The sequence below is a fragment of the Rhinichthys klamathensis genome, unplaced genomic scaffold (assembly GCF_029890125.1).
Source record: "Rhinichthys klamathensis goyatoka isolate OS25496 unplaced genomic scaffold, OSU_Roscu_1.1 h1tg000433l_1, whole genome shotgun sequence".
Lineage (NCBI taxonomy): Eukaryota > Metazoa > Chordata > Actinopteri > Cypriniformes > Leuciscidae > Rhinichthys > Rhinichthys klamathensis.
Genome location: NW_026606929.1, coordinates 848223 through 872319, shown reverse-complemented (window position 1 = coordinate 872319; position 24097 = coordinate 848223). Strand labels below are relative to the sequence as shown.

Genomic DNA, 24097 nt, shown 5'->3' with positions numbered 1-24097 from the left:
AAAACTTTATTTAATTTAATGTAAATATAATTTAATTATATCTTCACAATTCTTATCCAAGAATTAAAAGCCAGATAGGCTACATGACAAGCCTGAGCTTTGACAATTCCCCGCATGTGCTTTTTTCACTCCTCTCACTGCAGCCGCCTACTCTCGCATACATTTCAGGCGAGGCAAGGCGCATCTCAAACAAGCCTATAGTGATGATGAGCGTATTCTGTCATGACAATCTATATCTCGTTCCCGGAGGAGGGGTTTATGTAAATTCTAGGGTTGGTGATGTCACTAACCCGGGAGGAATGTCGTGTAGTCACTAGCAGTTTGTTGTAGTCCTTAAACTATTTCTTTAAAAGCAAATATCTTCGTTTGCTTTGAACTTTGAGCTTTGTAACTTTGTAACATCTGTAACTTTGCAGATGTTGTTTATGCTCAAACAGCAACATTACACACTCTGGCAAGGGGGGCGTGGTCTAGCAAAGTCTGTGACAGGAGAGAGGATCGGGAGACAGGTTGTTCATAAAATTTTTTGGTTAACACGACCTGTAAGGTACAAAATCATACTGTAATGTATCTTGATTTGTGAATATTCATAAGTACAAGTAAATTTAAAATACAAGTAGTGTTATCATATACGTTGTGTCACTTTTTATGATTTATGATGAGTTATGGCCGTATGTCGGTACAGGGTATTGTGCCTGTCACCCCATGACTGACATGTGTCAGTCACGACTGTCGTAGTGTTCTTGTATCAAGTAAACAGTGTTTCTGATTTACGGTCTGTAGCTGACAGGCTCCCGTATGTCTGGTAAGATTTACGACGTCTTTAATGGGGTCACACCATGCAATTTGCTATTGGCACATTTTTATTTTTATAGTACGTTCCTTCCTCGACTAACATCCTTACCACAACTACCTCACTACCTAAATCATGATATTGATTGTTTAAATAACGTTAGGAGACATGCTGCTGAACACAGACGACGTTTTCTACAAACTTTACTGGCACAATGGCTACTCCGAGAACACCTAAAACCCATAGAAAGGTTATGTGTATTTCGCCAACAAGAGGACGAGTTGAAATGACAGAGGATCTAACATTTGCTCCAAGGAAGAAGCAAAATATTAGCTTGACAAAGTTTCTTCATGAAGACTGCGGTTTTGTGAAACGTGATTTCACAATGGCTGGTAATCGTATGGTGAGATATGCATTTGACAAAGTGTTGCGTACTGTGAAACTCTACACGGCGGATGTTGGAGACGATTTTACATCGCAGACCCCATGTCTGATTTTTCACGACAAAGACTGGTCTCTGTTTTTCAACTATGTTTGGAGAGATTTGAACGACTGTGGTGATGATCCGTTGTATGTAGCAGAGTGGGACGGCTTAACTCCTAACACAAGATTTCGCGTAGTCGGGGACCATAGTAAAAAGCTACCAGATGAGTGTGTTTACATTTTTTGCTGCAATGATAAGACAAAGCTCTGCGAGCCTGCTTGGCCTATTCGTGAATCTGAGCATCACAGCTGCTACGACATGACATTTTTGTTTCAGTGGAAAGCTGTGTGTATGCTTGACAGCATATTTACAGGCATAGACAAGATGTTTAGATGGTGCAACATGTCTGATCGTTACAGTTCTGTAAAGATGAAATTGTTTCACCCGGAGCAGGGCGTTACCACCACCGAAGACCGCCTCTTAAGCCCTCCCACATATTACAGTCATTAAAAACGTCTACAGCTCGGTACAATGGCTACACTCATTCAACATGTCTCAAGAACCTGCAACTGTCTTCTGCTACAGCAGTAACCCTGAGGCTGCTCCCGCGATGCCTGATGACAATGCTATGCCGATGGAGCCCCACCCACAAACTTGCGACAATAGTTGGTTGGATAAATTTTGCATGGACCTTGGATATCACAACCTGACCTTCCTTACAACCCCATATGGCAACACTGGTGCAATAGCCGGAGCAGCATCCTTTGCTGGAATTGACAACACAGACAGTTGTATCCGCTCTGACGGATTCAAAATCATAAAAGCAACTGTTGTGGTCCTTCTGGAACACATCATCAACAAAAAGCTAAAAGAAATCTGTTTGGGTTGTGAAGTGGATCACCCCAGTCAGATTAGACACTCCTGCTTGTTTGAACCAGGTCCCTACTTCTTTGATGCATACTTTGATGAACTGACCCGTAATCTGGTGAGACCAGACCTTAAGCACATCGTAGCCCAGGCATTGAGCCATTGTGGTTTAAGGGTTCACCCCCAGAGGATTCAGGGGTCAGTGGATGCTATTTTACACGAATTGCAGGACGAAGTTTTCAATGTGGAAAAGCTTCATGAGGTCAGAGAGAAAGTTGTGGACGTCGCCAGCGAACAAATTGTTTATGACGCTGTGGACAGTTGGAAAGGTATTATCCAAGTTGAGTGACTGTAACAACAACAAAAATGGGGAACACATGTTTTGCAACTGGACTGGCAAAGTGTCTACTTAAACAACCTATTAGATGTGAGATGACCGGCTTATTGTATAAGATCATTAACCCTCTGGGGTCGGCGGTCTCGCCGGCGATACCAGCTGACTTTTTTCCTTATCAGTGCAAAAGAGACTCAAATTACTCTGTTGATTTTGATCTTACATATAAGTGTTGTACATCATTCGATCCTGTTAAGTTTGTATTTTTTTTGTGGAACCTCACAATAAAAACAGTGTTGTGCTTTTCGCCAAATAAAGAAAAATAAACATGATGCGCGTTCTGCGTTCTCTCTGTCAGTGAAGTCCATTCTGAAACGCGTCCGAAAAATTAACTGTAACTGTCAATACTTGTCACAGAGATACGAGACATGTGTCTTTTTAAGCTTGTATTCTCTTCTTTTAAATGAAGTAATTTATTAAAAAAAGAAATATTTCCAGTTTATGTAATTCGTTTGAAACCAAGGAGAGGTACAGTTTTTTCGTTCTCAGTTCATTAACTTTAATGAGCTGAGCTCGCCACGCCCCTAGCGCTTTTCACATGGTAAATAGGTGATCTAACGTTATGCATCGCACACGCCCAGCAGCGATCAATGGCATAAAAACACAAAGTATTCACTGATAGTTCATTGCGTTTTGAGGATGGCACAGTACTCCGACAAAGAGGCCCTTCAGATAAAGTAAGTAAGTAAGTAAAATTTATTTATACAGCGCCTTTCACAGACTAAGTCACAAAGCGCTTAACAATAGACAAAAATGGATAAAAAATTAAATAAAACAGATAAAATTAACAATATATAAAGTACAGAGATTACCCAAAAGCTAACCTGAACAAATGAGTCTTCACTTGTCCCCTAAAACTGTCCACATTCTCAGCAAACCTAATACTGGTTGGCAAAGCATTCCATAATCTGGGTGCCACAGCGGCGAAGGCTCTATCCCCACATGTCTTTAAACGAGTGCGTGGCGTAGATAGCAGATTTTGATTATTAGACCTGAGAGACCGGAGAGGGGTATGAAAATGAATTATGTCAACAAGATAAGCAGGGGCCTGGCCATGTAAAGCCCTATAGGTTATGGTTAGTATTTTGAATTGGATCCTGTAAGTTACAGGAAGCCAGTGAAGGGAGCAGAGTATCGGGGTGATATGGGTGCGCCTATTTGAACGAGTAAGTAACCTAGCAGCTGAATTTTGAATGGATTGCAGTCGATGAAGAACAGTTTTGTTAAGTGAAGAGAAAAGTGAGTTACAATAATCAATACGGGAGGAAATGAAGGCATGAATGAGCATCTCCAGTTCTGAGTGAGAGACCACAGACCTCAATTTACTTAAATTACGTAAGTGGAAAAAACAGGATTTGGTCAGCAATTTGATGTGGGTTTCAAAGGATAGGGATTTATCAAATGTTACCCCAAGGTTCCTTAAACTAGTCCGGACCGCAGATGACAAAGGTCCAATGTTCTGCATAATCAGAGGGATAGCGCTGTCTGGCGCTACAATTAAAACCTCCGTCTTATCTGGATTTAGCTGCAGAAAACTTTCAGCCATCCAGCTGTTTATGGCGTCTATACAGTTTAAGAGCATTGTAAGTTTGGATGACTCATTTTGCTGGAAAGTAAAATGTAGCTGAATGTTATCTGCGTAGAAGTGATAAGAAATGTTAAAATCACTAATGATCTGACCCAGAGGCAACAAGTATAAAATAAACAATATTGGGCCCAACACTGAACCCTGTGGAACACCACAAAACAGGGGTGATGATACAGAGTGGGAATCATCAATATAGACATTAAAACTTCTATCAGAAAGATATGAGGTAAACCAATCTAAGGCCACTCCCGATATGCCCACACATTCACGTAATCTCCTAATCATGATATGGTGGTCCACAGTATCGAAGGCAGAACTAAGGTCTAGAAGTACCAACACTGAACATAGACCTGCGTCCGAGGCCATATGAAGGTCATTACAGACTCTCACCAATGCGGTCTCAGTAGAGTGTCTCTTCCTAAAACCTGATTGAAATTTGTCATACAACTCCAAATTCTCTAAAACATCTGTAAGTTGATTAGCCACAACTTTTTCGAGAATTTTGGACAATAATGGCAACTTTGATATGGGCCGATAGTTCTTTAAAACTGTAGGGTCCAAATTAGGCTTTTTTAATATAGGTTGAATGGTGGCATGTTTAAAATAGGATGGGACACAGCCTGTGGCCAGTGAGGAATTGACAATAGCTACTATACTAGGCCCAATGACAGGGAGTGCTTTTGAGAATAATGAAGATGGTATTATATCCTGTGGACAAGAGGACATATTCATTTTATTAGTCAAGTTTATCAAATCAAGGAGGTTGATTGGTTTAAAAGACTCAATGGTAATAGGCCTAGGTGAACGAATACAGTCTACAAGAAAGTGTGGTCCACGCAGAATATTTGATCTAATAGACTGCACCTTATCAATAAAAAAAGACAGCAGCCTATCACAATCATTTTGAGAACGTATTGTTGTCACAATGGCTGGAGGAGATACAATATTATGTATGGTATCAAATAAAACCTTAGGGTTTCGCTTAGAGGAAGATATTAAATTAGAAAAATAAGCAGTCCTAGATTTCGCAACTAAATTATTAAAATCCTGCATAAGTTCCTTAAGATACAGACGGTGCACTTCAAGCCCGGTGGATTTCCACAGACGTTCAGTCGTACGGCACCTCCTCCTTAGACAACGCACATCGTCCGTCATCCAAGGCGAGGTGTTACAGATGGGCTTAGTTTTTATTTTTAAAGGAGCCACTTCGTCCAACACAGAAGAGCAGAAATTGTTAAAAGATTGCGTTAAGAGCTCAACATCATTGCTACAACCCATAAAATTAAGATCACAATCAATCCGAGAGATAAATTGCTCAACAGTTGTTTGAGTAATAATGCGCGATTGTGTCAGACGTTTCTGACAGGGGGGGTCAGCGGTGGCAGAAAGATTAAAAAAGATACACTTATGGTCACTAATCGACATATCCTCACAACATATTGCATTAACATCCAAACCTAGTGTGAAAACAAGGTCTAATGTATGACCACCAGTATGTGTGGGTCCATGAACATGCTGCTTTAGATTATGTGAATCCGTAATACTAAGAAAATCTTTTGCGACATGATTATCGGCAACATCAGTGTGCAGGTTAAAATCCCCAACCATTAATAGCTTTTCAAAATTAATAACAGATGACATAAAGTCCGTAAACTCTGTTAAAAACTGCCCAGCAGGACCAGGAGGACGATAAATGAGGATGCAAAAGAACGGCTTTATCCGACCAACTCTAGTGATTTGCAGTTCAAAAGAGGAAAAAGTTTCCACGCTCACCAGCTGACAGGAGTAGCTATTTCTCCATACTATGGCAAGTCCTCCACCGCGGCCAGACAGACGCGGGGATCCAATAAACGAGCAGCCAACAGGACACAGCTCATTTAAGTGAATAAATTCCGAGTTACGTTGCCAAGTTTCTGTCAGTAATAGAAAGTCCAAGTTTTGCCTTACGAACAGATCGTTCAGAATGTGCGTCTTGTTCGCCACAGAACGGGCATTTAACAAGCACATATTCACAGAAGAAATAACTGAGTCTTCAGAGGTTGAGGAAGAAGATGTACACTCAATAATCCTAAGCGTAGGCAGGCCACGACGAACCCGGCCAAGGTGGAAGGGAGGTGGATCCCTATTCAGCAATCCACCGGACGCATCCGGAAACACTGCCCGCAGGTAGGATGCTCTGACGGGGATCCAGGGCCAGTCAATGCCTGGTTGGTAGAAAAATGGAGGATTACGATCCACAAGCAGACAGTCCGTCCGGTTGCCAACAAGGGAGTATTTCCATAGGCTGCGATTCTTGGCCTGGAAACCCGCCCTGGTCCCTCGCCTCCTCCGTTTACCACACTTCTTGGGCAGGTGCGCAGGCTTTCTTCTCCAGTTGCGGTACAGCGAGAGATCGTGACCTGGTAAGCACAGGCGAATGCAGGGTGGTATTGGAGGTGGATCACCGATACCCATAAAACCGGACATTTCAGCTCTAATAAGCAACAGCAATTGCCGATCATAAACCAGGGCGGCTGATACATTTGTGGACAAAAATAGTGGCATTAAAAGGCATATTAAAATAAATATCTGAGACCAGGAGACATAAAATACAGAGAGAGACGCGGCTGAGCCAAACACAGGCGCCATCGTCACTTCCCTGGGTGGTGGGAAATACAAGATGATTCTGGACAGCGAGGAAGAATTCACCTTTTCCTCAGAGGAAGATTGTAACTCGGACGAGGAACGGCTGCATTTTGAAGAACGAATTGATCCCGCCGAGGATACAAGCTCGAAGTAAGTTGTTTAGTGTTTTATAATTTCTTTTCTGATCGTATAGAGTTCAAATGCATTTTCAGACTATATTTTGCCTAGCTTTTGACATCTTACAGAAAAGATTGCTTCACAATATCCCTAACATTCGTTTATACGCTCGTGTAAACTTTTTAAATGTGATATTACTCTCTAAACATATTTGTATATTAAATATGTATAGTTTTGATTAGCTTATGACACTGATTATCATGCTAAAATACTGCCTTATGCGTTATGTATTTTGTTTGCGAATAACTGCATGTTTAGGTTATATAGCCTATTAGTGAAATATATTTCAGCCTCCGGTAAAATATGTGATACTGTCTAAATACAATATATTTTTTATATAAAAATGGAGTTTTGGTTAGCCTATGACACTTATGCTAAAATAGTGCCTTATGCGTAGCCTAATGTATTTTGTTTGTGAATAACTGCTTAGGTTATATTACGAGAAATATTTCAGGCTCCGGTAAAGAGGTCTAAATACAATATATTTTTTATATAGTTAAATGTTCAGTTTTGGTTAGCCTATGACACTATATCATGCGTAAATAACTGAATACAGGTGTAAATGTTTGAAATGTAGTGATGTGTCGTTCGCGAACGATCCGTTCATTGCGTGTATCACTAAATGCGTGCGGTCTATATGGCCCATCAACAGATACTCGCGGTGACGTGGTCTACGGCCCATCAATATTTCTCCGTCCCATGGCCCATCAACAGATATATACATGTTCAGTTTAGTTTCGTCTATATGGGCCATCAACAGATATTTCTCCGTCCCATGGCCCATCAACAGATATATACATACATTGTGCATCCATACCCATTAATTGTCCATCAGTTTACTTTGGATAATGTATGCTAACAGTTTTTTTTTTATTATTTTTTTTTTTTTTAGGAATGTGTCTGCATCATGCTCTCCTTCGCCAGCACCTCGCAGAGGGACACGCAGGTGTCGTTCAGTTCTCAGTGCGATCGAGAATCATACTGAGTAAGTGCACAGACGTAATATTTTACAGATGAAATTTAGTCTAATTGTGTTTACATCATCATAATGTAAAAGTAGGCTACCTATTCTTGTGTGAAATTACACACAAAAAAAAAATTATCCATGGCAATTAGTGATTGATAATGATAATAATACAGTTTATTTGATTGTGTTATCAGCATGCTCAAACTTTTTTCTTTTAACAGATGTGACAATGAACACGTCCATCCACCAGTTCCGAAGAGAGCCAAGGCAAACAAGCAGGCAAGCAACAGGCAGTCCACTCTATCATGGAAAACAGAGACTGATGTTGACATGGTTCCACAGACACTGCGATTCCTTCCTGCACGGGAAACTGGACCGCAACTGAGCTCTGTAGACTCGCATTCGCCCATGAGTCTATTCAAACTATTTTTTTCAGAAAGTGCTGTGTCAACTCTGTGCCACAACACCAATGCCCAAGCTGCCAAGGCAACTGCAAAGGGTTGCAAATACAAATGGACAGATGTCAGCATCAGTGAGATGTACCGCTACATTGGGCTGCTGTTTTACATGGCAATGGTGAAGGTCAGCTCCATCAGAGACTACTGGCGGCAAAGCAGGGTTTTCTCCGTACCCTTTCCAGCCACAGTTATGTCCAGGGACAGATACCGCACCATTTCATGGAATGTGCACATGAGTCACCCAGATGCAGATAAGGAGAATGACAGGAAGAGGGGCACACCTGAACATGACCGTCTTTTCAGGATCAAACCTCTCATGGACACCATTCGTCATGCTTGTAAAGCCATCTATCATCCTAAAAGAAACTTAGCTGTGGATGAAAGAATGGTGGCATGCAAAGCACACACAGGTATGACACAGTACATGAAAGCCAGGCCAACCAGGTGGGGTTTCAAGCTGTTTGTTCTTGCAGACTCATCGAATGGATTCACTGTGGACTTTTCTGTATACACAGGAAAGAACACCTTTCCCACAGGCCATGGACTGTCATATGATGCTGTAACATCTCTTTTAGACCACACATTTTTGGGTACCATGTGTACATGGACAATTTTTATACAAGTCCAAAGCTCCTAAAAGACATGTTTGCAGTGAAGTTTGGTGCATGTGGGACTTACAGGGACAACAGGAAGGACTGCCCTCAGAATGCAGCTAATTCACTGTCTAAAAAAATCTGCCAGGGGATCCATCAGGTGGATTCGGAATGGACCTCTTGTATTTGTGAAGTGGATGGACACACGAGAGGTATCTGTCTGTTCTACCATCCATCCTGCTTATACGCGAGACACTGCACAGAGGAGGGTGAAAACACAGGATACATGGAGGACAAAGACATTTCCATGTCCTACACCTGTGACTGAATACAACAAACATATGGGTGGTGTTGACCTGTCTGATCAGCTGTTACAGTACTACACAACACAGCACAAAACCATGAAGTGGTACAGAAAGATTTTTCTACACTTCTTGGACATTGCTTCCACCAACTCTTTCATTGTGCACAAAGAGCTACATGGTAACTTGTCTCATAAAGAGTTTATGGAGCAACTTATCACAGAGCTCTGTTATGTGTCACAGAAAACGGCACCAAAACGGACCAATAGTGACCATGTACCGGTTCCAGGAGCTGAGCTGCCATCAGAAGGCAGGGATGTTGCCACACTTGGTCGCCGCACATGTGTGCATTGGAAAGCAGTGCGTGGTAAAAAGCAATTGACACCATGGAAATGCCAGGCACGCAATGTTCACTTATGTCTTCAGTTGAACAGGAACTGTTTTCAAGAGTGGCATAAAGATGTGTGACTGTGTTACTCTTATTTTTAAAAAAAAAAAATTTATATTAAAAATAGTAATGTGTCCAAACTTTTCACCGGTACTATACACGCAGCATTTGATTTGCTTAGAGCCCGCATCAACGGGGCATAAGGATTTACTGTGAGATACCTGCCTTTACTTTTGTTTATTTTGCTCACATTTGATTTGCTTAGAGCCCGCATCAACGGGGCATAAGCATTTACTGTGAGATACCTGCCTTTACTTTTGTTTATTTTGCTCACATTTGATTTGCTTAGAGCCCACATCAACGGGGCATAAGCATTTACTGTGAGATACCTGCCTTTACTTTTGTTTATTTTGCTCACATTTGATTTGCTTAGAGCCCGCATCAACGGGGCATAAGCATTTACTGTGAGATACCTGCCCTTACTTTTGTTTATTTTTTGCTTACAATTGCTTTGTTTATAGCTGACTGATTATTTATTTATTTTACTCACATTTGATTTGCTTAGAGCAAATTTAGAACATTTAGTTTCTCCACATAGAGGAATTACAATAAAACAGATTGAAAATCTTTGAATCTCCTCTCATTCTTTGTTCAGGCTGCCTCACTTGATGGGCCATTAGCCATTGGGAGAGTGTCTGTCACACCCCTGGTCTGAATCTCATTAATATTGATAGGCCATTACCACTCCCACGCATAAACCTCTTCTGACAAAGAAACTGTCATACAAAGTATAAATATAATTGTTTTGTTTTATGTGAACAATTAGACAGGATGATTTTCACATCATTTTGAAGCCAGAACTCGAAGCGACAACATCCATTAGTCAAAAGTCTTGTGGACACATATTTAGTATGTGTTTTGTGGTCTTATTTCAGCAACTTTCTTTTTTTTTTTTTTCAATAACCACGCATAAACATTATTATCTTAAAAATACAAACATGTACATTAGTGCTGCCACTAACGATTAATTTTCTAACGACTAATCTTTCGACTAATTTTTCGATTAGTCGACTAATCTAAACGACTAATTAAAAAAAAAATCAAGTGTTTATTTCGTTGTGTCCATTTTATTTTGAACTCAACTGAAGGGCCAAAACATAAAATGTCACTTGTTCAAAAACATTATGTATTAACAATCTAAGCATTAAGTATCTGCATTTCCATTAGGCTATTCCATATTAGTCAGAGTCCTAATCTAATCCTCTAATAACAAACATGTATGTATTACTTAAATTAGCTCTTTGTTCTGCCTTAAAAAATGTACAGTAAGCTCATAATGATTAATTTATGTACATTTCTGAAAAGCATAACTGATAACATCACTCTGAATAGTAAAGTAGATGCAATGCATTTTCTGTGAAAAGCGCTATACAAATAAATTGGAATTGAATTGAAAGAGTCTGGACTAGCCCACTATGAGTCGCGCTGAAAGCAGGCAGGCACGCAGTTATGTAGCTCGCGTTTACACTTGCGTGCATGGAGGGCCCGTGCCGCGGTTCGCGTGAATGTGAAAGCAACACGGACTCGGGAGCGCTTGTTCAGGAAGTTAAGTAACCTGCCCATGCGTTTTAGCTGATTATGATGCATTTAGTTAAATAAAACACATGTAAGGGATGATAGTGTTGATGATTTACCTTGGATACCCGAGAGTTGAGTCTGCAGTGTATTCGCGCATTGCACGTGCAATCAGGGCAACACATTTGGAAATCCACTGTCTCCTCAAAAGAGTCCGTTTGAAAAACACAATATATTGACCCGCGTTCTGTTTTCTATCATGCGCCGTGCACGTTTGCGATGGCATAAGATGCACGCAAACTCAACAGGGTTCGATAGAATTTAGTGTGAAACCAGACCAACGCTGCGGGGGGCGCCGGGAACAATCGCGCTCGCGCTCGGACTCGGACCGCAGCAAACGAGCCCACTGTGAAAGCTCCGTCACCTGCCTCCGCAATTTTTCATATTAAAGCAGTGAAGGCGGGCGGGAACGTGAAGGAAAATGATAGCAGATAAACCAGTAGGGCGCGCACGGCGCACAGACTGGTGTGTGGAGGTGAATTACAGTGAGCCGTTTGTGACGGGAGACCAAAAATAAATAGCGGTCAATAGTAAAACGACACGTCGACTAAAAAAATTGCCGTCGACTAATTTGCATGGTCGATTACGTCGACTAAGTCGACTAATCGTGGCAGCACTAATGCACATACATGTTGCTCACATATTATGGTAGCCCCGTTTGTGCTATATAGAGTGAATTTACACCTTTGCCATTAACCCTCTGGGGTCTGAGGTGTTTTCGGGGTCCTTGAGATGTTTTGCCATGCTCTGACATTTGTGCTTTTTTCAGTTGCTTATAAACATATTAATGGCACAGGTGAAATTACACTCTATATAGCACACACAGGGCTACCATAATATGTGAACAACATGTTAATACATGTTTGTATTTTTGAGAGAATATTGTTTATGCGTGGTTATTGAAAAAACTAAAAAATAATGTTTCTAATATAAGGCCACAAATAACATACTAAATATCTGTCCACAAGACTTTTGATTAGTGGATGTTGTCGCCTAGAGTTTTTGCTTCGAATTGATCTGAAAATCATTCTGCCTAATCATTCACATAAAACAATAGATTGTTTTAAATTGTGAAAAACGTCCTCGGGTTACGACTGTAACCCTTGTTCCCTGAGAAGGGAACGAGAACTGCGTCGAATGACACTTTGGGGGAACGCCCCTCAGCGTAGCGCCTCTGAAGTATGAATGAAACTGAGCCGATCTCTGATTGGTGCAACGTCATGACGTGATGTGTGGCGGCACATAGGCGGAAGCTATAAAAGCAGCCGGCACACATAAGATGTCAGCTTCTGTGATGAAGCAAGCGCTCCCAGGCAGGGGAAGGCGTGGCCAAGGGACGCAGTTCTCGTTCCCTTCTCAGGGAACAAGGGTTACAGTCGTAACCCGAGGACGTTCCCTTTCGAGGGAACTCCAACTGCGTCGAATGACACTTTGGGGGAACGAGTACCCACTACGCCACAACGCGCCCTGCCTGCCCTAGTGTGAAGCTGCTCACAGGCACACTTAGGACGCGAGCACAAGAGAGCCGGGTGTAGACGGAATGTCCAAACTATAAAACCTAATAAAGGTATGCGGGGTAGCCCATCCTGCTGCATCGCAGACCTCCTGGATGGGGGCCCCCGCGAGAAGGGCTCTAGAGGACGCCATGCCTCTGGTAGAATGAGCCCTCACGGCCAAAGGTGAAGGCATACCGCGCACCTGATAGGCCGTGGAAATCGCTTGGACAATCCAGTTGCTGATGGTCTGCTTTGAGGCGGGAAGCCCCTTTCTGGGCGACCCGAAACACACCAGCAACTGGTCCGACTTCCGCCATGAAGAGGACCTCTGAATGTAAATACTCAGTGCTCTGACAGGGCAGAGCATGTGAAGTCTCTCTTCATTCGCCGTCACGTGAGGTGGAGGATGAAAAGCCTGCAGAACCGTAGGCCGTGCCGCACTGGACGGCACCTTAGGCAAATAGCCGGGCCTAGGGTGAAGAATGGCCTTAATGTTGCCTGGAGCAAACTCCAGGCACTCGTTAGATATGGAGAGCGCCTGGAGATCTCCTACCCTCCTCAGAGAAGTAATGGCCAACAAAAAGACCACCTTCAACGAAAGATTCTTGGCCTCAGCCGACTCCAGCGGCTCGAAGGGGGCCTCGGCCAGCCCTTCGAGAACCACTGCCAGGTCCCAAGTGGGAACCCTGGTACGAGCCGCAGGTCTCATCCTCCAAGCCCCACGGAGGAAACGTACGACCAATTGGTGTCTCCCCAGAGGCCCATCACTCAGAGGAGCGTGGAAAGCCGCAATGGCAGCCACGTACACCTTGAGTGTGGACGGGGTAAGACCAGTGGAGAAGCGATCTTGGAGGAACTCCAGCACTGAAGCCACTGGGCAGTTAACTGGGTCCACCTCACGCTCCCTACACCAAACGGTGAAGACGTTCCACTTTAAGCCGTACAATTTCCTTGTGGATGGAGCTCTAGAGCTGAGTATGGTCTCCACTACTCCAGCTGATAGGCCGGCCTCTAGGTACTGTGCCCCCTCAGGGGCCAGACCCACAGTTTCCATAACTCGGGCCGAGGGTGAAATATTGAGCCCTCTGCCTGTGTCAGCAGGTCCCTCCTGATGGGAATCTCCCATGGAGGGCCGTCCAGGAGCAAAATTATGTCGGAGAACCATACTCGGGCCGGCCACAACGGGGCTACCAACAGTAGACTGATCCCGTCGCGACGGACTCTCTCTAGAACTCCCGGGAGCAGAGCGATCGGGGGAAATGCGTACAGACGTAGCCTCGGCCACGTCTGCACCATGGCATCCAACCCCAGCGGGGCTGGATGGGTGAGGGAAAACCACAGTGGACAGTGGGTCGTCTCTCGAGACGCGAACAAGTCCACTTCCACTGGGCAGAACCTGTGAGATATTGACTCCACCACCTCGGGGTGGAGTCTCCACTCCCCGGGCCTCAGCCCCTGTCTCGACAGGATGTCTGCTCCCTGATTTTGACTCCCCGGGATGAATGTTGCTTTTAGAGACAACAACTTCCCCTGGGACCACAGGAGGATCTGATGCGCCAGTCTGCATAGAGGGCGAGACCTCAGAGCCCCCTGATGGTTTATATAGGCCACTACCGACATATTGTCTGACCTCACAAGGACATGATGACCTTTGAGGTCCGGCAGGAAGCTCCTCAGAGCTCGGAACACCGCCAACATCTCCAGGCAGTTTATGTGCCAGGAGGCATGATGGTCCTGCCATAGGCCTGTCGTAAAGCGGCCGTCCATGACCGCGCCCCAGCCCGTGAGGGAGGCGTCTGTCGAAACGGTTCTCCGGCGACATGACGCTCCCAACACTGGCCCTTGGGACAGAAACCAAGCTTTCTTCCACATAGATAGGGAACGAAGGCATCTGCGCGTAACCCTGATCATGCGGAACGGGTTTCCCCTCGGGGAGAACCCCTTGGTTTTTAACCACCACTGAAGGGCCCTCATGTGCAGCAGGCCGAATGGAATGACACTGGACGCTGCTGCCATGAGCCCCAACACTCTCTGGAAGTGCTTCACAGTGATGGCTTGGCCTAGCCTTATCCTGGACACTGTGGTCAGGATGGACTCGATCCGCGCGGGAGACAATTGTGCCCGCATCGTGACCGAGTCCCACACCACTCCCAGGAACGTAGTTCTCTGGGCTGGTGTCAACACGCTCTTTTTCGTGTTGAGTCTCAACCCCAGGCTCTGGATGTGGGCGAGGACGACATCTCGATGCCGAACCGCCAGCTCCTGTGACTGCGCTAAAATCAGCCAGTCGTCGATATAATTGAGCACCCTGATGCCCTGAAGCCTCAGCGGTGCCAGAGCTGCATCCATACATTTGGTAAATGTGCGAGGGGAGAGAGCTAGGCCGAACGGAAGAACCCGATATTGGTACGCTTCGCCCCCGAAAGCGAACCTCAGGAACTTCCTGTGAGATGGAAGGATGGATATGTGGAAGTATGCGTCCTTTAGATCTATCGTGACAAACCAATCCTCGGACTGAATTTGACTCACGATAATGGGAATAGTGAGCATCTTGAACCTGAATCTCCTCAGAGAACGGTTCAGGTGCCTGAGATCTATTATTGGACGCAACCCCCCATCCTTCTTGGGAACTATGAAGTAGCGGCTGTAAAACCCGGACTCCCTGTCCGGTGGAGGAATACGATCTATAGCCTCCTTTGCCAGCAGGGAGTTTACTTCCTGTTCCAATACCCGACCCTGCACTGGGTCGACTACAGTCCAGACCACCCCGTTGAATCTGGGTGGGCGGGAACTGAACTGCAGCCTGTACCCATTTTGAATGGTGCGCAGGGCCCAAGGAGAAATATTCGCCAGATTTTTCCATGCATCGAAATATTTTACCAAGGGAACCAGGCTCTCGAGCCTGGCTTCGGGTATTAATCGGGATTCGTTCTCGGCCCCCTGAAGCGGATTCCCGGCAGGGCTGAACCGAAAATGATTCTCGATGGGCGGACGCGAATGCTGCCTGACCGCAAGCCTGTGGGGCGGACAGTGCAGCCTGCGTTCGCTGGATACCGATGTGTCCCGAAGCGTGTTTAACGGCGGGAGAGCAACATCGATTTCCTGCGAGCTCCGTGAAGGAGACGACCTCGGTCGTTCCACCACGGGTGGGGCCGCCCGCAGAGATCCTAGAGTAGCTAGGATCTCTTTGACGAAGCCTTTTTAGCCTGCAGGACGGCCCTCATGTCGCCCTGCTTAGGCTGAGGCTTCGCCTGAGAGCGCTGTCTATGCCCCCAAGCTCCTTGAGGGGGGGCTCTAGACGCGACGCTCTGTTTTTGAGCCTGTCTATAGGCGGAGGAGCTGGCTGATGGCTGTGGCTGCGGCTGCCCACTGGGGGCAGACTTCTTGGACACTGAGCGGCGAGGGAGATATTGTTTGAAGGCCGCTGATTGTCTTTTCGCCTCCTGAAACCTGTCGACGACGGTATTAACGGCGTCGCCGAACAGGCCAGAAGGCGAAATCGGGGCATCAAGGAGGAAAGCCCTGTCTTTCTCCCTGATGCCCGTAAGATTTAACCATAAATGCCTCTCCGAGACCACCATAGCTGCCATGGAGCGACCGACAGCGCGGGCCGTCTCCTTGGTGACTCGGAGAGACAAATCAGCGACCTTCCTCAACTCTGCAATATCTTCCGGAGTTGGACCCTCGCCCTCATCAATGTCCTTAAGAAGGTCGGCCTGGTACGCCTGGAGCATAGCCATGGTGTGAAGACTCGCACCAGCCCGACCCGCAGCCATATAAGCCCTGCCCACTAGCGCTGATGTGTCTCTACACGGCTTAGTGGGCAGCACCGGGGCTTTAAGGGATGATGCCGACTCAGGCGATAAATAATTCGCCAAAGGCTGTTCAAAGCGCGGCATCATCCCATAACCGTTCTCTCGTGCCCCCATGATGTTACTATAATTAATAATAGGGGGATTGGAGACACGAGAAGAGTGTGGTTTTTTCCACGATCTACACAACTCGTTGTGCAGATCGGGAAAGAACGGCAAGCCCCGGTGATGAGGTTGTTCCCTGTGCTGCAGGAAGCGCTCATCCAGTTTGCTTTTAGTTTGCGCTTCCTGCCTCTCTTGTGGCCAGCTGATATTTAAATGAGCCACCGCACGGGAAACAACCTCAACCAGCTCCTCATACGCGGGGACACGGGGCGGCGAGTCGTCCCCGAAATCCCCGCCCTCGATGCTGAGCACGTCAATCTCCTCGGAGGCAGACAGCTCAAACATCGGATCCTCGACTCGCGCAGAAGAAGCCGCGGGGCGGGCTTCTGCGCGAGGGTCGAGGACATCAGAACTGCCCGATGAATCCCGAGAAGGTGCCTCGGCAGCCTCGAGATCCCCGGACAGATCTTTTTGCGAGCCCCATGAAGAGCGTCGCCGCGCCGCCTCAGCGGACGCGGGTCCCGCACCACGGGGCTTGCGAGGCTGACCATCTTCATCAAAGATAGCCAGCCGGGAACGCAGCACACGGATTGTCAACTTTTCACAATCCTCGCAAGCAGCCCCCTCGAGAGCTGCCTGCGCGTGCTGCATTCCCAAACAATGTGTGCACAGTTGGTGTGTGTCCCCGCCCGTGATGTAGCGAGGGCAAGGATGCACACACTTCCTGAAGCTCACACTCACCATTTCACTCATTCAGTTCACTCAGTAACAGACAACAATAAATAGGACAAACAGTCACAGATAGCGCTTGCTGAAGAACAGAAAGCTGACATCTTATGTGTGCCGGCTGCTTTTACAGCTTCCGCCTATGTGCCGTCACACATCACGTCATGACGTTGCACCAATCAGAGATCGGCTCAGTTTCATTCATACTTCAGAGGCGCTACGCTGAGGGGCGTTCCCCCAAAGTGTCATTCGAACGCAGTTGGAGTTCCCTCGAAAGGGAACATTTTTTTGTTTGCAAAGGCAATATGCGGATGGGCGGAACGGCCCAACCCCCTCATGAATAATTAGGCAGTTCTCACCTGAGCAGACTGCATACTAATGAGCCTTTCATTCAGGGGTGTCACACAAGAAAGAATGCAAGGACAATATATATATATATATATAAATAAAGAAATATTTATACACACACACACACACACACACATATATATATATATATATATATACACACTACCGTTCAAAGGTTTGGGGTCAGTGAGAATTTTATTTTTATTTTTTGGAGGAAAGAAATCAATACTTTTATTTATCAAGGAATAATTCATTTGATCGAAAGTGACAGTAAAGACATTTATAATGTTACAAAAGATTCTAACCCTAACCCTATTCATCAAAGAATCCTAAAAAACAAAAACTGTACAACTGACAGACCAACAACTGTTTCAACATTGATAATAATAATAAATGTTTCTTGAGCATCAAATCCTCATATTATACTGATTTGTGAAGGATTATTTGACACTGAAAACACTGACACTGGTGATGCTGAAAATTCAGCTTTGATCACAGGAATAAATTACACTTTACTATATATTCACACAGAAAACAGCTGATTTACACTGGAATAATATTTAATACTATAACTGATTTTTGTTGTATTTTTAATCAAATAAGCGCAGCCATGGTTAGCAGAAGAGAATTCTTTTAAAAGTATTTAAAATCGTACCGACCCCAAACTTTTGAACGGTAGTGTATATATATACAAACAATCAAAATATAAATGAAAGCCAAAAGCACATTTTTAGTCACACCTTTTAGCCATCCACATCCCATTTTTAGCCATCCACCGCGGTAAAAATAAACCAGTCGCATTTCAAAGTCGTTCGCGAAACGACCGCCAGGTGGCGCAAAGGGACATTTAGCAAAACGTAAGTGGGGCTAATGTCTGTAGCCTAAGGATGAAATACTACAAGTTATGGTAATTTCCAAATAAGCCTACAACAAACATTTATAGCCTACTCCGTAATTGTTGGTCATACAGATAAGATATAATCTTTTAAAACTGTAAAAGGCTAAAGTATAGGCCTACACTCACAGGCTAAATGAAAAAATCGCTCATGTGAGAAACGTTTGAGCGTTTGGGTATTCCTGAGTGAGAAAATTCATAGCCGAGCGGTAGAACTTACGGTTCATCATCAAGATGACATGGGTTCAAATCCCGCACAAACATGGTCTGCTGTAAATTTTATATTTATTTAGATTTGTCTAGCTCTAAAACTCTGTTACACCATACAGTTTTTTTTCTTATATTTATAAAATACAATTATCATGCATTTCCATTTTACACTAAGGAACAAAATAGTATCCAACAGAACGACTTTGCATCTGTATAATAATAGGCTACCAATCGTAATTTCAAAAGCAGTTCTGTAAAAAAATTAATTATATATAGCCTATATATATATATATATATATATATATATATATACTATATATATTTTTTTTTTTCAGGGCTGCCAACTCTCACGTATTGAGCGTGAGAGTAGGCTACTCACGCAATTGACACAAATCTCACGCTCTCACGCCACACCCCCGATTTCTCACGCTGAAGTGTCAACCCGGTCGGCCAAATTCCTAAAAGATATAGTTTATCTATAGATCTACCTGTTGAGCCACTCGTGATCGACTAGTTATACCGCAAAATTAGTTAAAATATCCCGTAATCTATCTAGAGCGAGCGTGCATGCGAGACAGATATTGTGCTCCAAACCATGCGCGCGCATGGCAGAGAGGTCTGTTCCCTACAACCTAGAGTTTTTTAAAAACATGGTTTTAAGTAAAGTGTGATTTGCCAGGGGGGACTAGGATTTCCTTCTGGTCTAAACATCCCTGCTTCTGCTGAATTATTTTAATCCCCCCCGTAATTTTTTGGTCATACAGATAAGAGTAGAGTAGGCTTACATCGTTCAAAACTGTAAACTTGTATTCATATAGGCTAACGACAAAAACAGTATATCTGTCGTCTCTGTCTCTGGGAACTGCGCGTCACAAAAAATGAACCGAAAGCCACTTCAGCTCAGTCACGATAAGAAATCGGCTATGTCTAAAGCCTTTAAATGTCTAAATATTTAGGCTAATAAATGTTATCTGATTATGTAGGCTAATCCATATGAAAACGAGAGGTACAGAGGATCTACTCAAACATGCAATGTAAGCGCTTCCCAATGAGAAAATGACAAGACAAGGGTGAAAATCTCGCTCTATGTAGGCTAAATCGCCCTGAATTAAAATGTAAAAACAGATCAAATAATGTATTTGTCGAAATGTTGCGATATTGTTTCATTTAAGTTCATAATTATTCTATAAATGTTATTTAATTTAGCAGCATTACCACGAAGCACCGTGTTTCGATATTTATTTGAATAATACAAAATAAAATAAAAACTTAATTCACAAATTGCATGCCTTGTAAGGATCCAAAGATCCCTGTAGAATTTAATATTGAGTTGAACATTTTGTTCATGACAACAAATTAACATGCGTTTTTTCAGATTATATTTAGTTTTGCTTGGAAAAAGCTGGCCCAAACCAGTTTTATTTCATCAATTATTGCAATAATCATTAAATATTTAGTAATAAACTTTTATGACAGAAATATCACTAGGCTACATGTAACTTAAATCATTTAATTCCTTCATTATCAACACTGTCTAGAATAGCGATTTAAGTGTGAATTGCGACTTCTCTTTGTGTTAAGTCAGCCTCAGACTCCGATAGCCTGTGGGGGGGTTGGAGGGACAGTTGCTGGACAAAGGTGTTAATGTTCCTCTTTCATATGGAGAGTGTCGGATAGCCAGCCTGATGAGCAGGCAAAATTATTGTAAGGATAAATCTGTGTCCAAATGTAGACCCCATATCTTATTAAATTATAAATATTGTAGTTTATTTATTGTAGCCTATTTAATTTTTTTTTCACACAAAATTTCAATTGAAGTTATTGTAAGGTGAATTCAACAAGGCATGCTGTGTCTTTGAAGCAACAATTAAAGGTTAAATAATTTTTTCGTGATTTGTATGGCTGACACGCAGCGACATATACAGTATTATCAGATGTATGATATGTTTTTACCCTGAAATGTTTAATTTCGAGAGAGAGACCCGCGCGCGCAGCGAGGGAGACTAAATAAACTTGTTAAAAAGATATCCAGCGTGAGAGAGGCAAAGAGAAACGCATGTTTTTAATTTAATTATGTTTCTTTGGACAATTTTCGTTTTGTAGGCCTACTGTTTTAATTGTTTAATTTAGCTGTAATTTCCTTTGGCAATACAAATTTAAAATGTCGCAAGAATAAGATTAGCCTAGTGTTTCTTATTTTGCATCGCAAAAGAAATAAACTCTAAACCCGATGCAACCCTGTTTTAAATTAAAAAAATTTAAACCTTGAAATGTTCGAACTTTGTTTCAAACTTAAGTAATTTTAGTGTTCTTTTACATTACACAATAATTTAGCAGACTAAAGACGAGCTTCTTCATTTTCATTTTCTGATGCAATCGGCTGACAATCTTCCTTCATCAGTTTGTGTCGTTTGTGTAGCGGCTGCGGTTCTACAGGAATGTAGCAAATTTATGTTGTAATGATAATCAAACAAAACTCTTGACTTTAAATAAGTAAACAGATATAAACAGTTACCTATTTAAGCATCAAGGTGGGAAAATATAAACGCTGTAGGACAACATCGGTTAACAACATGTATGCTACATTGAGATTCGATCTCGGGTCTATTGAAGCTCCTCGAAGCTCGTGTTGATGCGTTGATCACTGAGCTACCGTCTGTACGCTGATAAAGTTGTAAAGCCTCATTCATGTAGCCTAAATGTTTTTATTGCAATGTTTTATGTTGAAATGTTTTCATTATTTATTCAATTACATTTCAGTAGCCTAATATTAGTATTGTGATTATGAATTATTTTAACTACGTTTCACTTGTTGAATTCTTCTGCTACCAGCTTTCAATCGCTCTGAATCAGCGCGGTGCGGCAGCAGATTACGCATTAGAGAGAATAAACCGGAATAAACGAACACTTTTCAGAGTCTATGATTTTAGCGCCTCTTAGCGGTAAAAGGCAGCAAATACACCACACATTTTACCGCCGCGGTGGAACGGCTGATGTGGGCATTGTCATGGCTTGCCTCGACATTTGCGTTTGAATAGCGCGCGTCCTCCGTGGGCGTGTCAGATTAACGCGTAATGAAGTGTAATGAGCTGGGAAAAAAATACTGACAGCACTCTCTTTTCATACAGATTGCATAAACTGAGAATATTTGTTTTTTATATAAATTACTTCATTTAAAAGAAGAGAATTTAAGCTTCATAAAGAAAAACCTCTCGTGCCTGTGTGACAAGTAATCGCGGAGTTACAGTTAATCTTAGGACGCGTTTCAGAATGGACTTCACTGACAGAGAGAACGCAGAACTCGCATCATGTTTGTTTTTCTTTATTTGGTGAAAAGCACAAAACTTTGGCTTTATTGTGAGTATCCACAAAAAAAATAGAAACTTAACAGGATCTAATGATGTACAACACTTATATGTAAGATCAAAATCAACCGAGTATTTTGAGTCTCTTTTACACTGATAAAAAAAAAAAGCGAGACAATCGCGCCGGCGCGATAGCCGACCCCAGGGGGTTAACATGTTTATAAATAACTGAAAAAAGCACATATGTCAGGGCATGTCAAAACATCCCAAGGGCCCCAAAAACACCTTAGACCCCAGAGGGTTAATGAATCTGCCAATGTATCTGTTGCTGTAATCACCTGCGCTGTTGACACCAAGCGTTTTACAAACCTCAAAAAACAAATGTCTGTTGTGAGAACTGTCAAATGAATAGACGGATATGATGCGTTTATGCATTAATGTGGGTGAACCCATTTGTGTAACTATCAGAAAAATTTTAGACCTGATAACTGAATGTGGCAGCTGTATTAGAATAGCCGATATATTGTGCTTGTGTACATATGTGACTGATCTATGTGTAGACAAGTTGACAAGAAACAACCACACGGATGTTTTTGAAATGATTGAAACACTGGTTGATTATATTCTTGAGAAAAATATTGTAGTGTGTATAAATTTTTTACACTACATCGATGCTGTATGACACCTTTTGTTTTTGTATTGTTTTTTTCACTGTTTCAAGAAATAAAAACCTGAGACGCTTAAGCCATCTGAGTTATTCTTTTGTGGAGTGTAAAGCGACAATATGTCCGAAGAAATGAAAAAGACTTATTAGACACCATCTAATCCTGGTTCTTTAGGGGGGAAAAAACGTTTAAAAGAAGCTGTTTTAAAAGAAACGGGTGTTCGTTTAACCGATAAAGAAGTTTCAGACTGGCTTGCTGGCGAGGACGCATATACACTACACAGAACCGCCCCGATTAAATACAAAAGGAATCGGGTTTTTGTCTATGGCATTGATATGCAGTACCAGGCCGATCTAGTTGACATGTCGGCATTTGCCAAGTTAAATGACAATAACCGTTTTCTTTTGACATGCATCGATTTGTTTAGCAAATTTGCATGGACAAGAGCTTTAAAAAACAAGAGTGGGATGGAAGTATCTAAAACTTTTGAATCCATACTGAAAGAGGGTCACGTACCACAGAAATTACAGACAGATAAAGGAAAGGAGTTTTTTAACAAACATTTTCAAAACGTGACAAAAAAGTACAACATCAACCATTTCGCTACAGCCACAGAATTAAAGGCATGTGTGGTCGAGCGGTTTAATCGAACATTGAAAAGTAGAATGTGGCGATATTTAACGGCTACAAACTCCAAACGTTACATCGATATACTGCAAGACATTACTTAAGGATACAATGCGAGCCATCATCGGAGCATCAAGATGAGACCGATTGATGTGTGCAAAGAAAATGAATCTGTGGTGCTACATAACCTATATGGTGGTACGAGACCGCACAGTGTTAAGCCCATATTTAAATACAAAATTGGTGATGTGGTTCGGATTTCTAAAGTCAGAGGACCGTTTGCAAAAGGGTATGAGGAAAACTACACACAAGAGTATTTTACTATATCGGCATGTATCCCACGAGAACCCCCTGTTTATAGATTGTGTGATTACGACGGGGATGTTTTAGCCGGTGTTTTTTATGCAGAAGAGTTGCAAAAAATACTTGTCAGTAAAAACAAGACATTTAAAGTTGAAATTTTTTTAGATAAGAAGACAAAGAGGCGCAAGACATTAGTGCTGGTACAGTGGCTCGGATGGCCAGTGAAATTTGCGTCATGGGTCGATCAGAAAGAGTTAGTCGATGTACAGACTCCATAAAAACAAAGGACGCTCGCAAGATGCATACAGATGTATAAAAAGCAGACATGGCTGAGGGTGGATTTTACGTTACACTACCCTGCAACGCTTCACTGTCAGTATACCCTGATAATAAA

At 43.0% G+C, this 24097-nt stretch overlaps 1 protein-coding gene across 1 annotated transcript; it reads left to right on the top strand.

The window, feature by feature from the left end:
• The first annotated feature begins 6725 nt into the window (after window positions 1–6725).
• On the top strand, window positions 6726–10291 carry LOC130071212 (piggyBac transposable element-derived protein 4-like). Its single transcript, XM_056235889.1, has 4 exons — window positions 6726–6841; window positions 7761–7853; window positions 8057–8852; window positions 10232–10291. Exons 1-4 carry the CDS (start codon window positions 6726–6728, stop codon window positions 10289–10291), a joined length of 1065 nt encoding a protein of 354 aa, XP_056091864.1.
• Window positions 10292–24097: the final 13806 nt, after the last annotated feature.

Excerpts from the sequence above, each read along its gene's own strand:
- LOC130071212 (XM_056235889.1), top strand. The coding sequence starts at position 6,726 with ATGATTCTGGACAGCGAGGAAGAATTCACCTTTTCCTCAGAGGAAGAT. Across the intron at positions 6,842-7,760 it reads GCCGAGGATACAAGCTCGAA|GAATGTGTCTGCATCATGCT; the intron begins GTAAGTTGTTTA and ends TTTTTTTTTTAG. Across the intron at positions 7,854-8,056 it reads GCGATCGAGAATCATACTGA|ATGTGACAATGAACACGTCC; the intron begins GTAAGTGCACAG and ends TTCTTTTAACAG.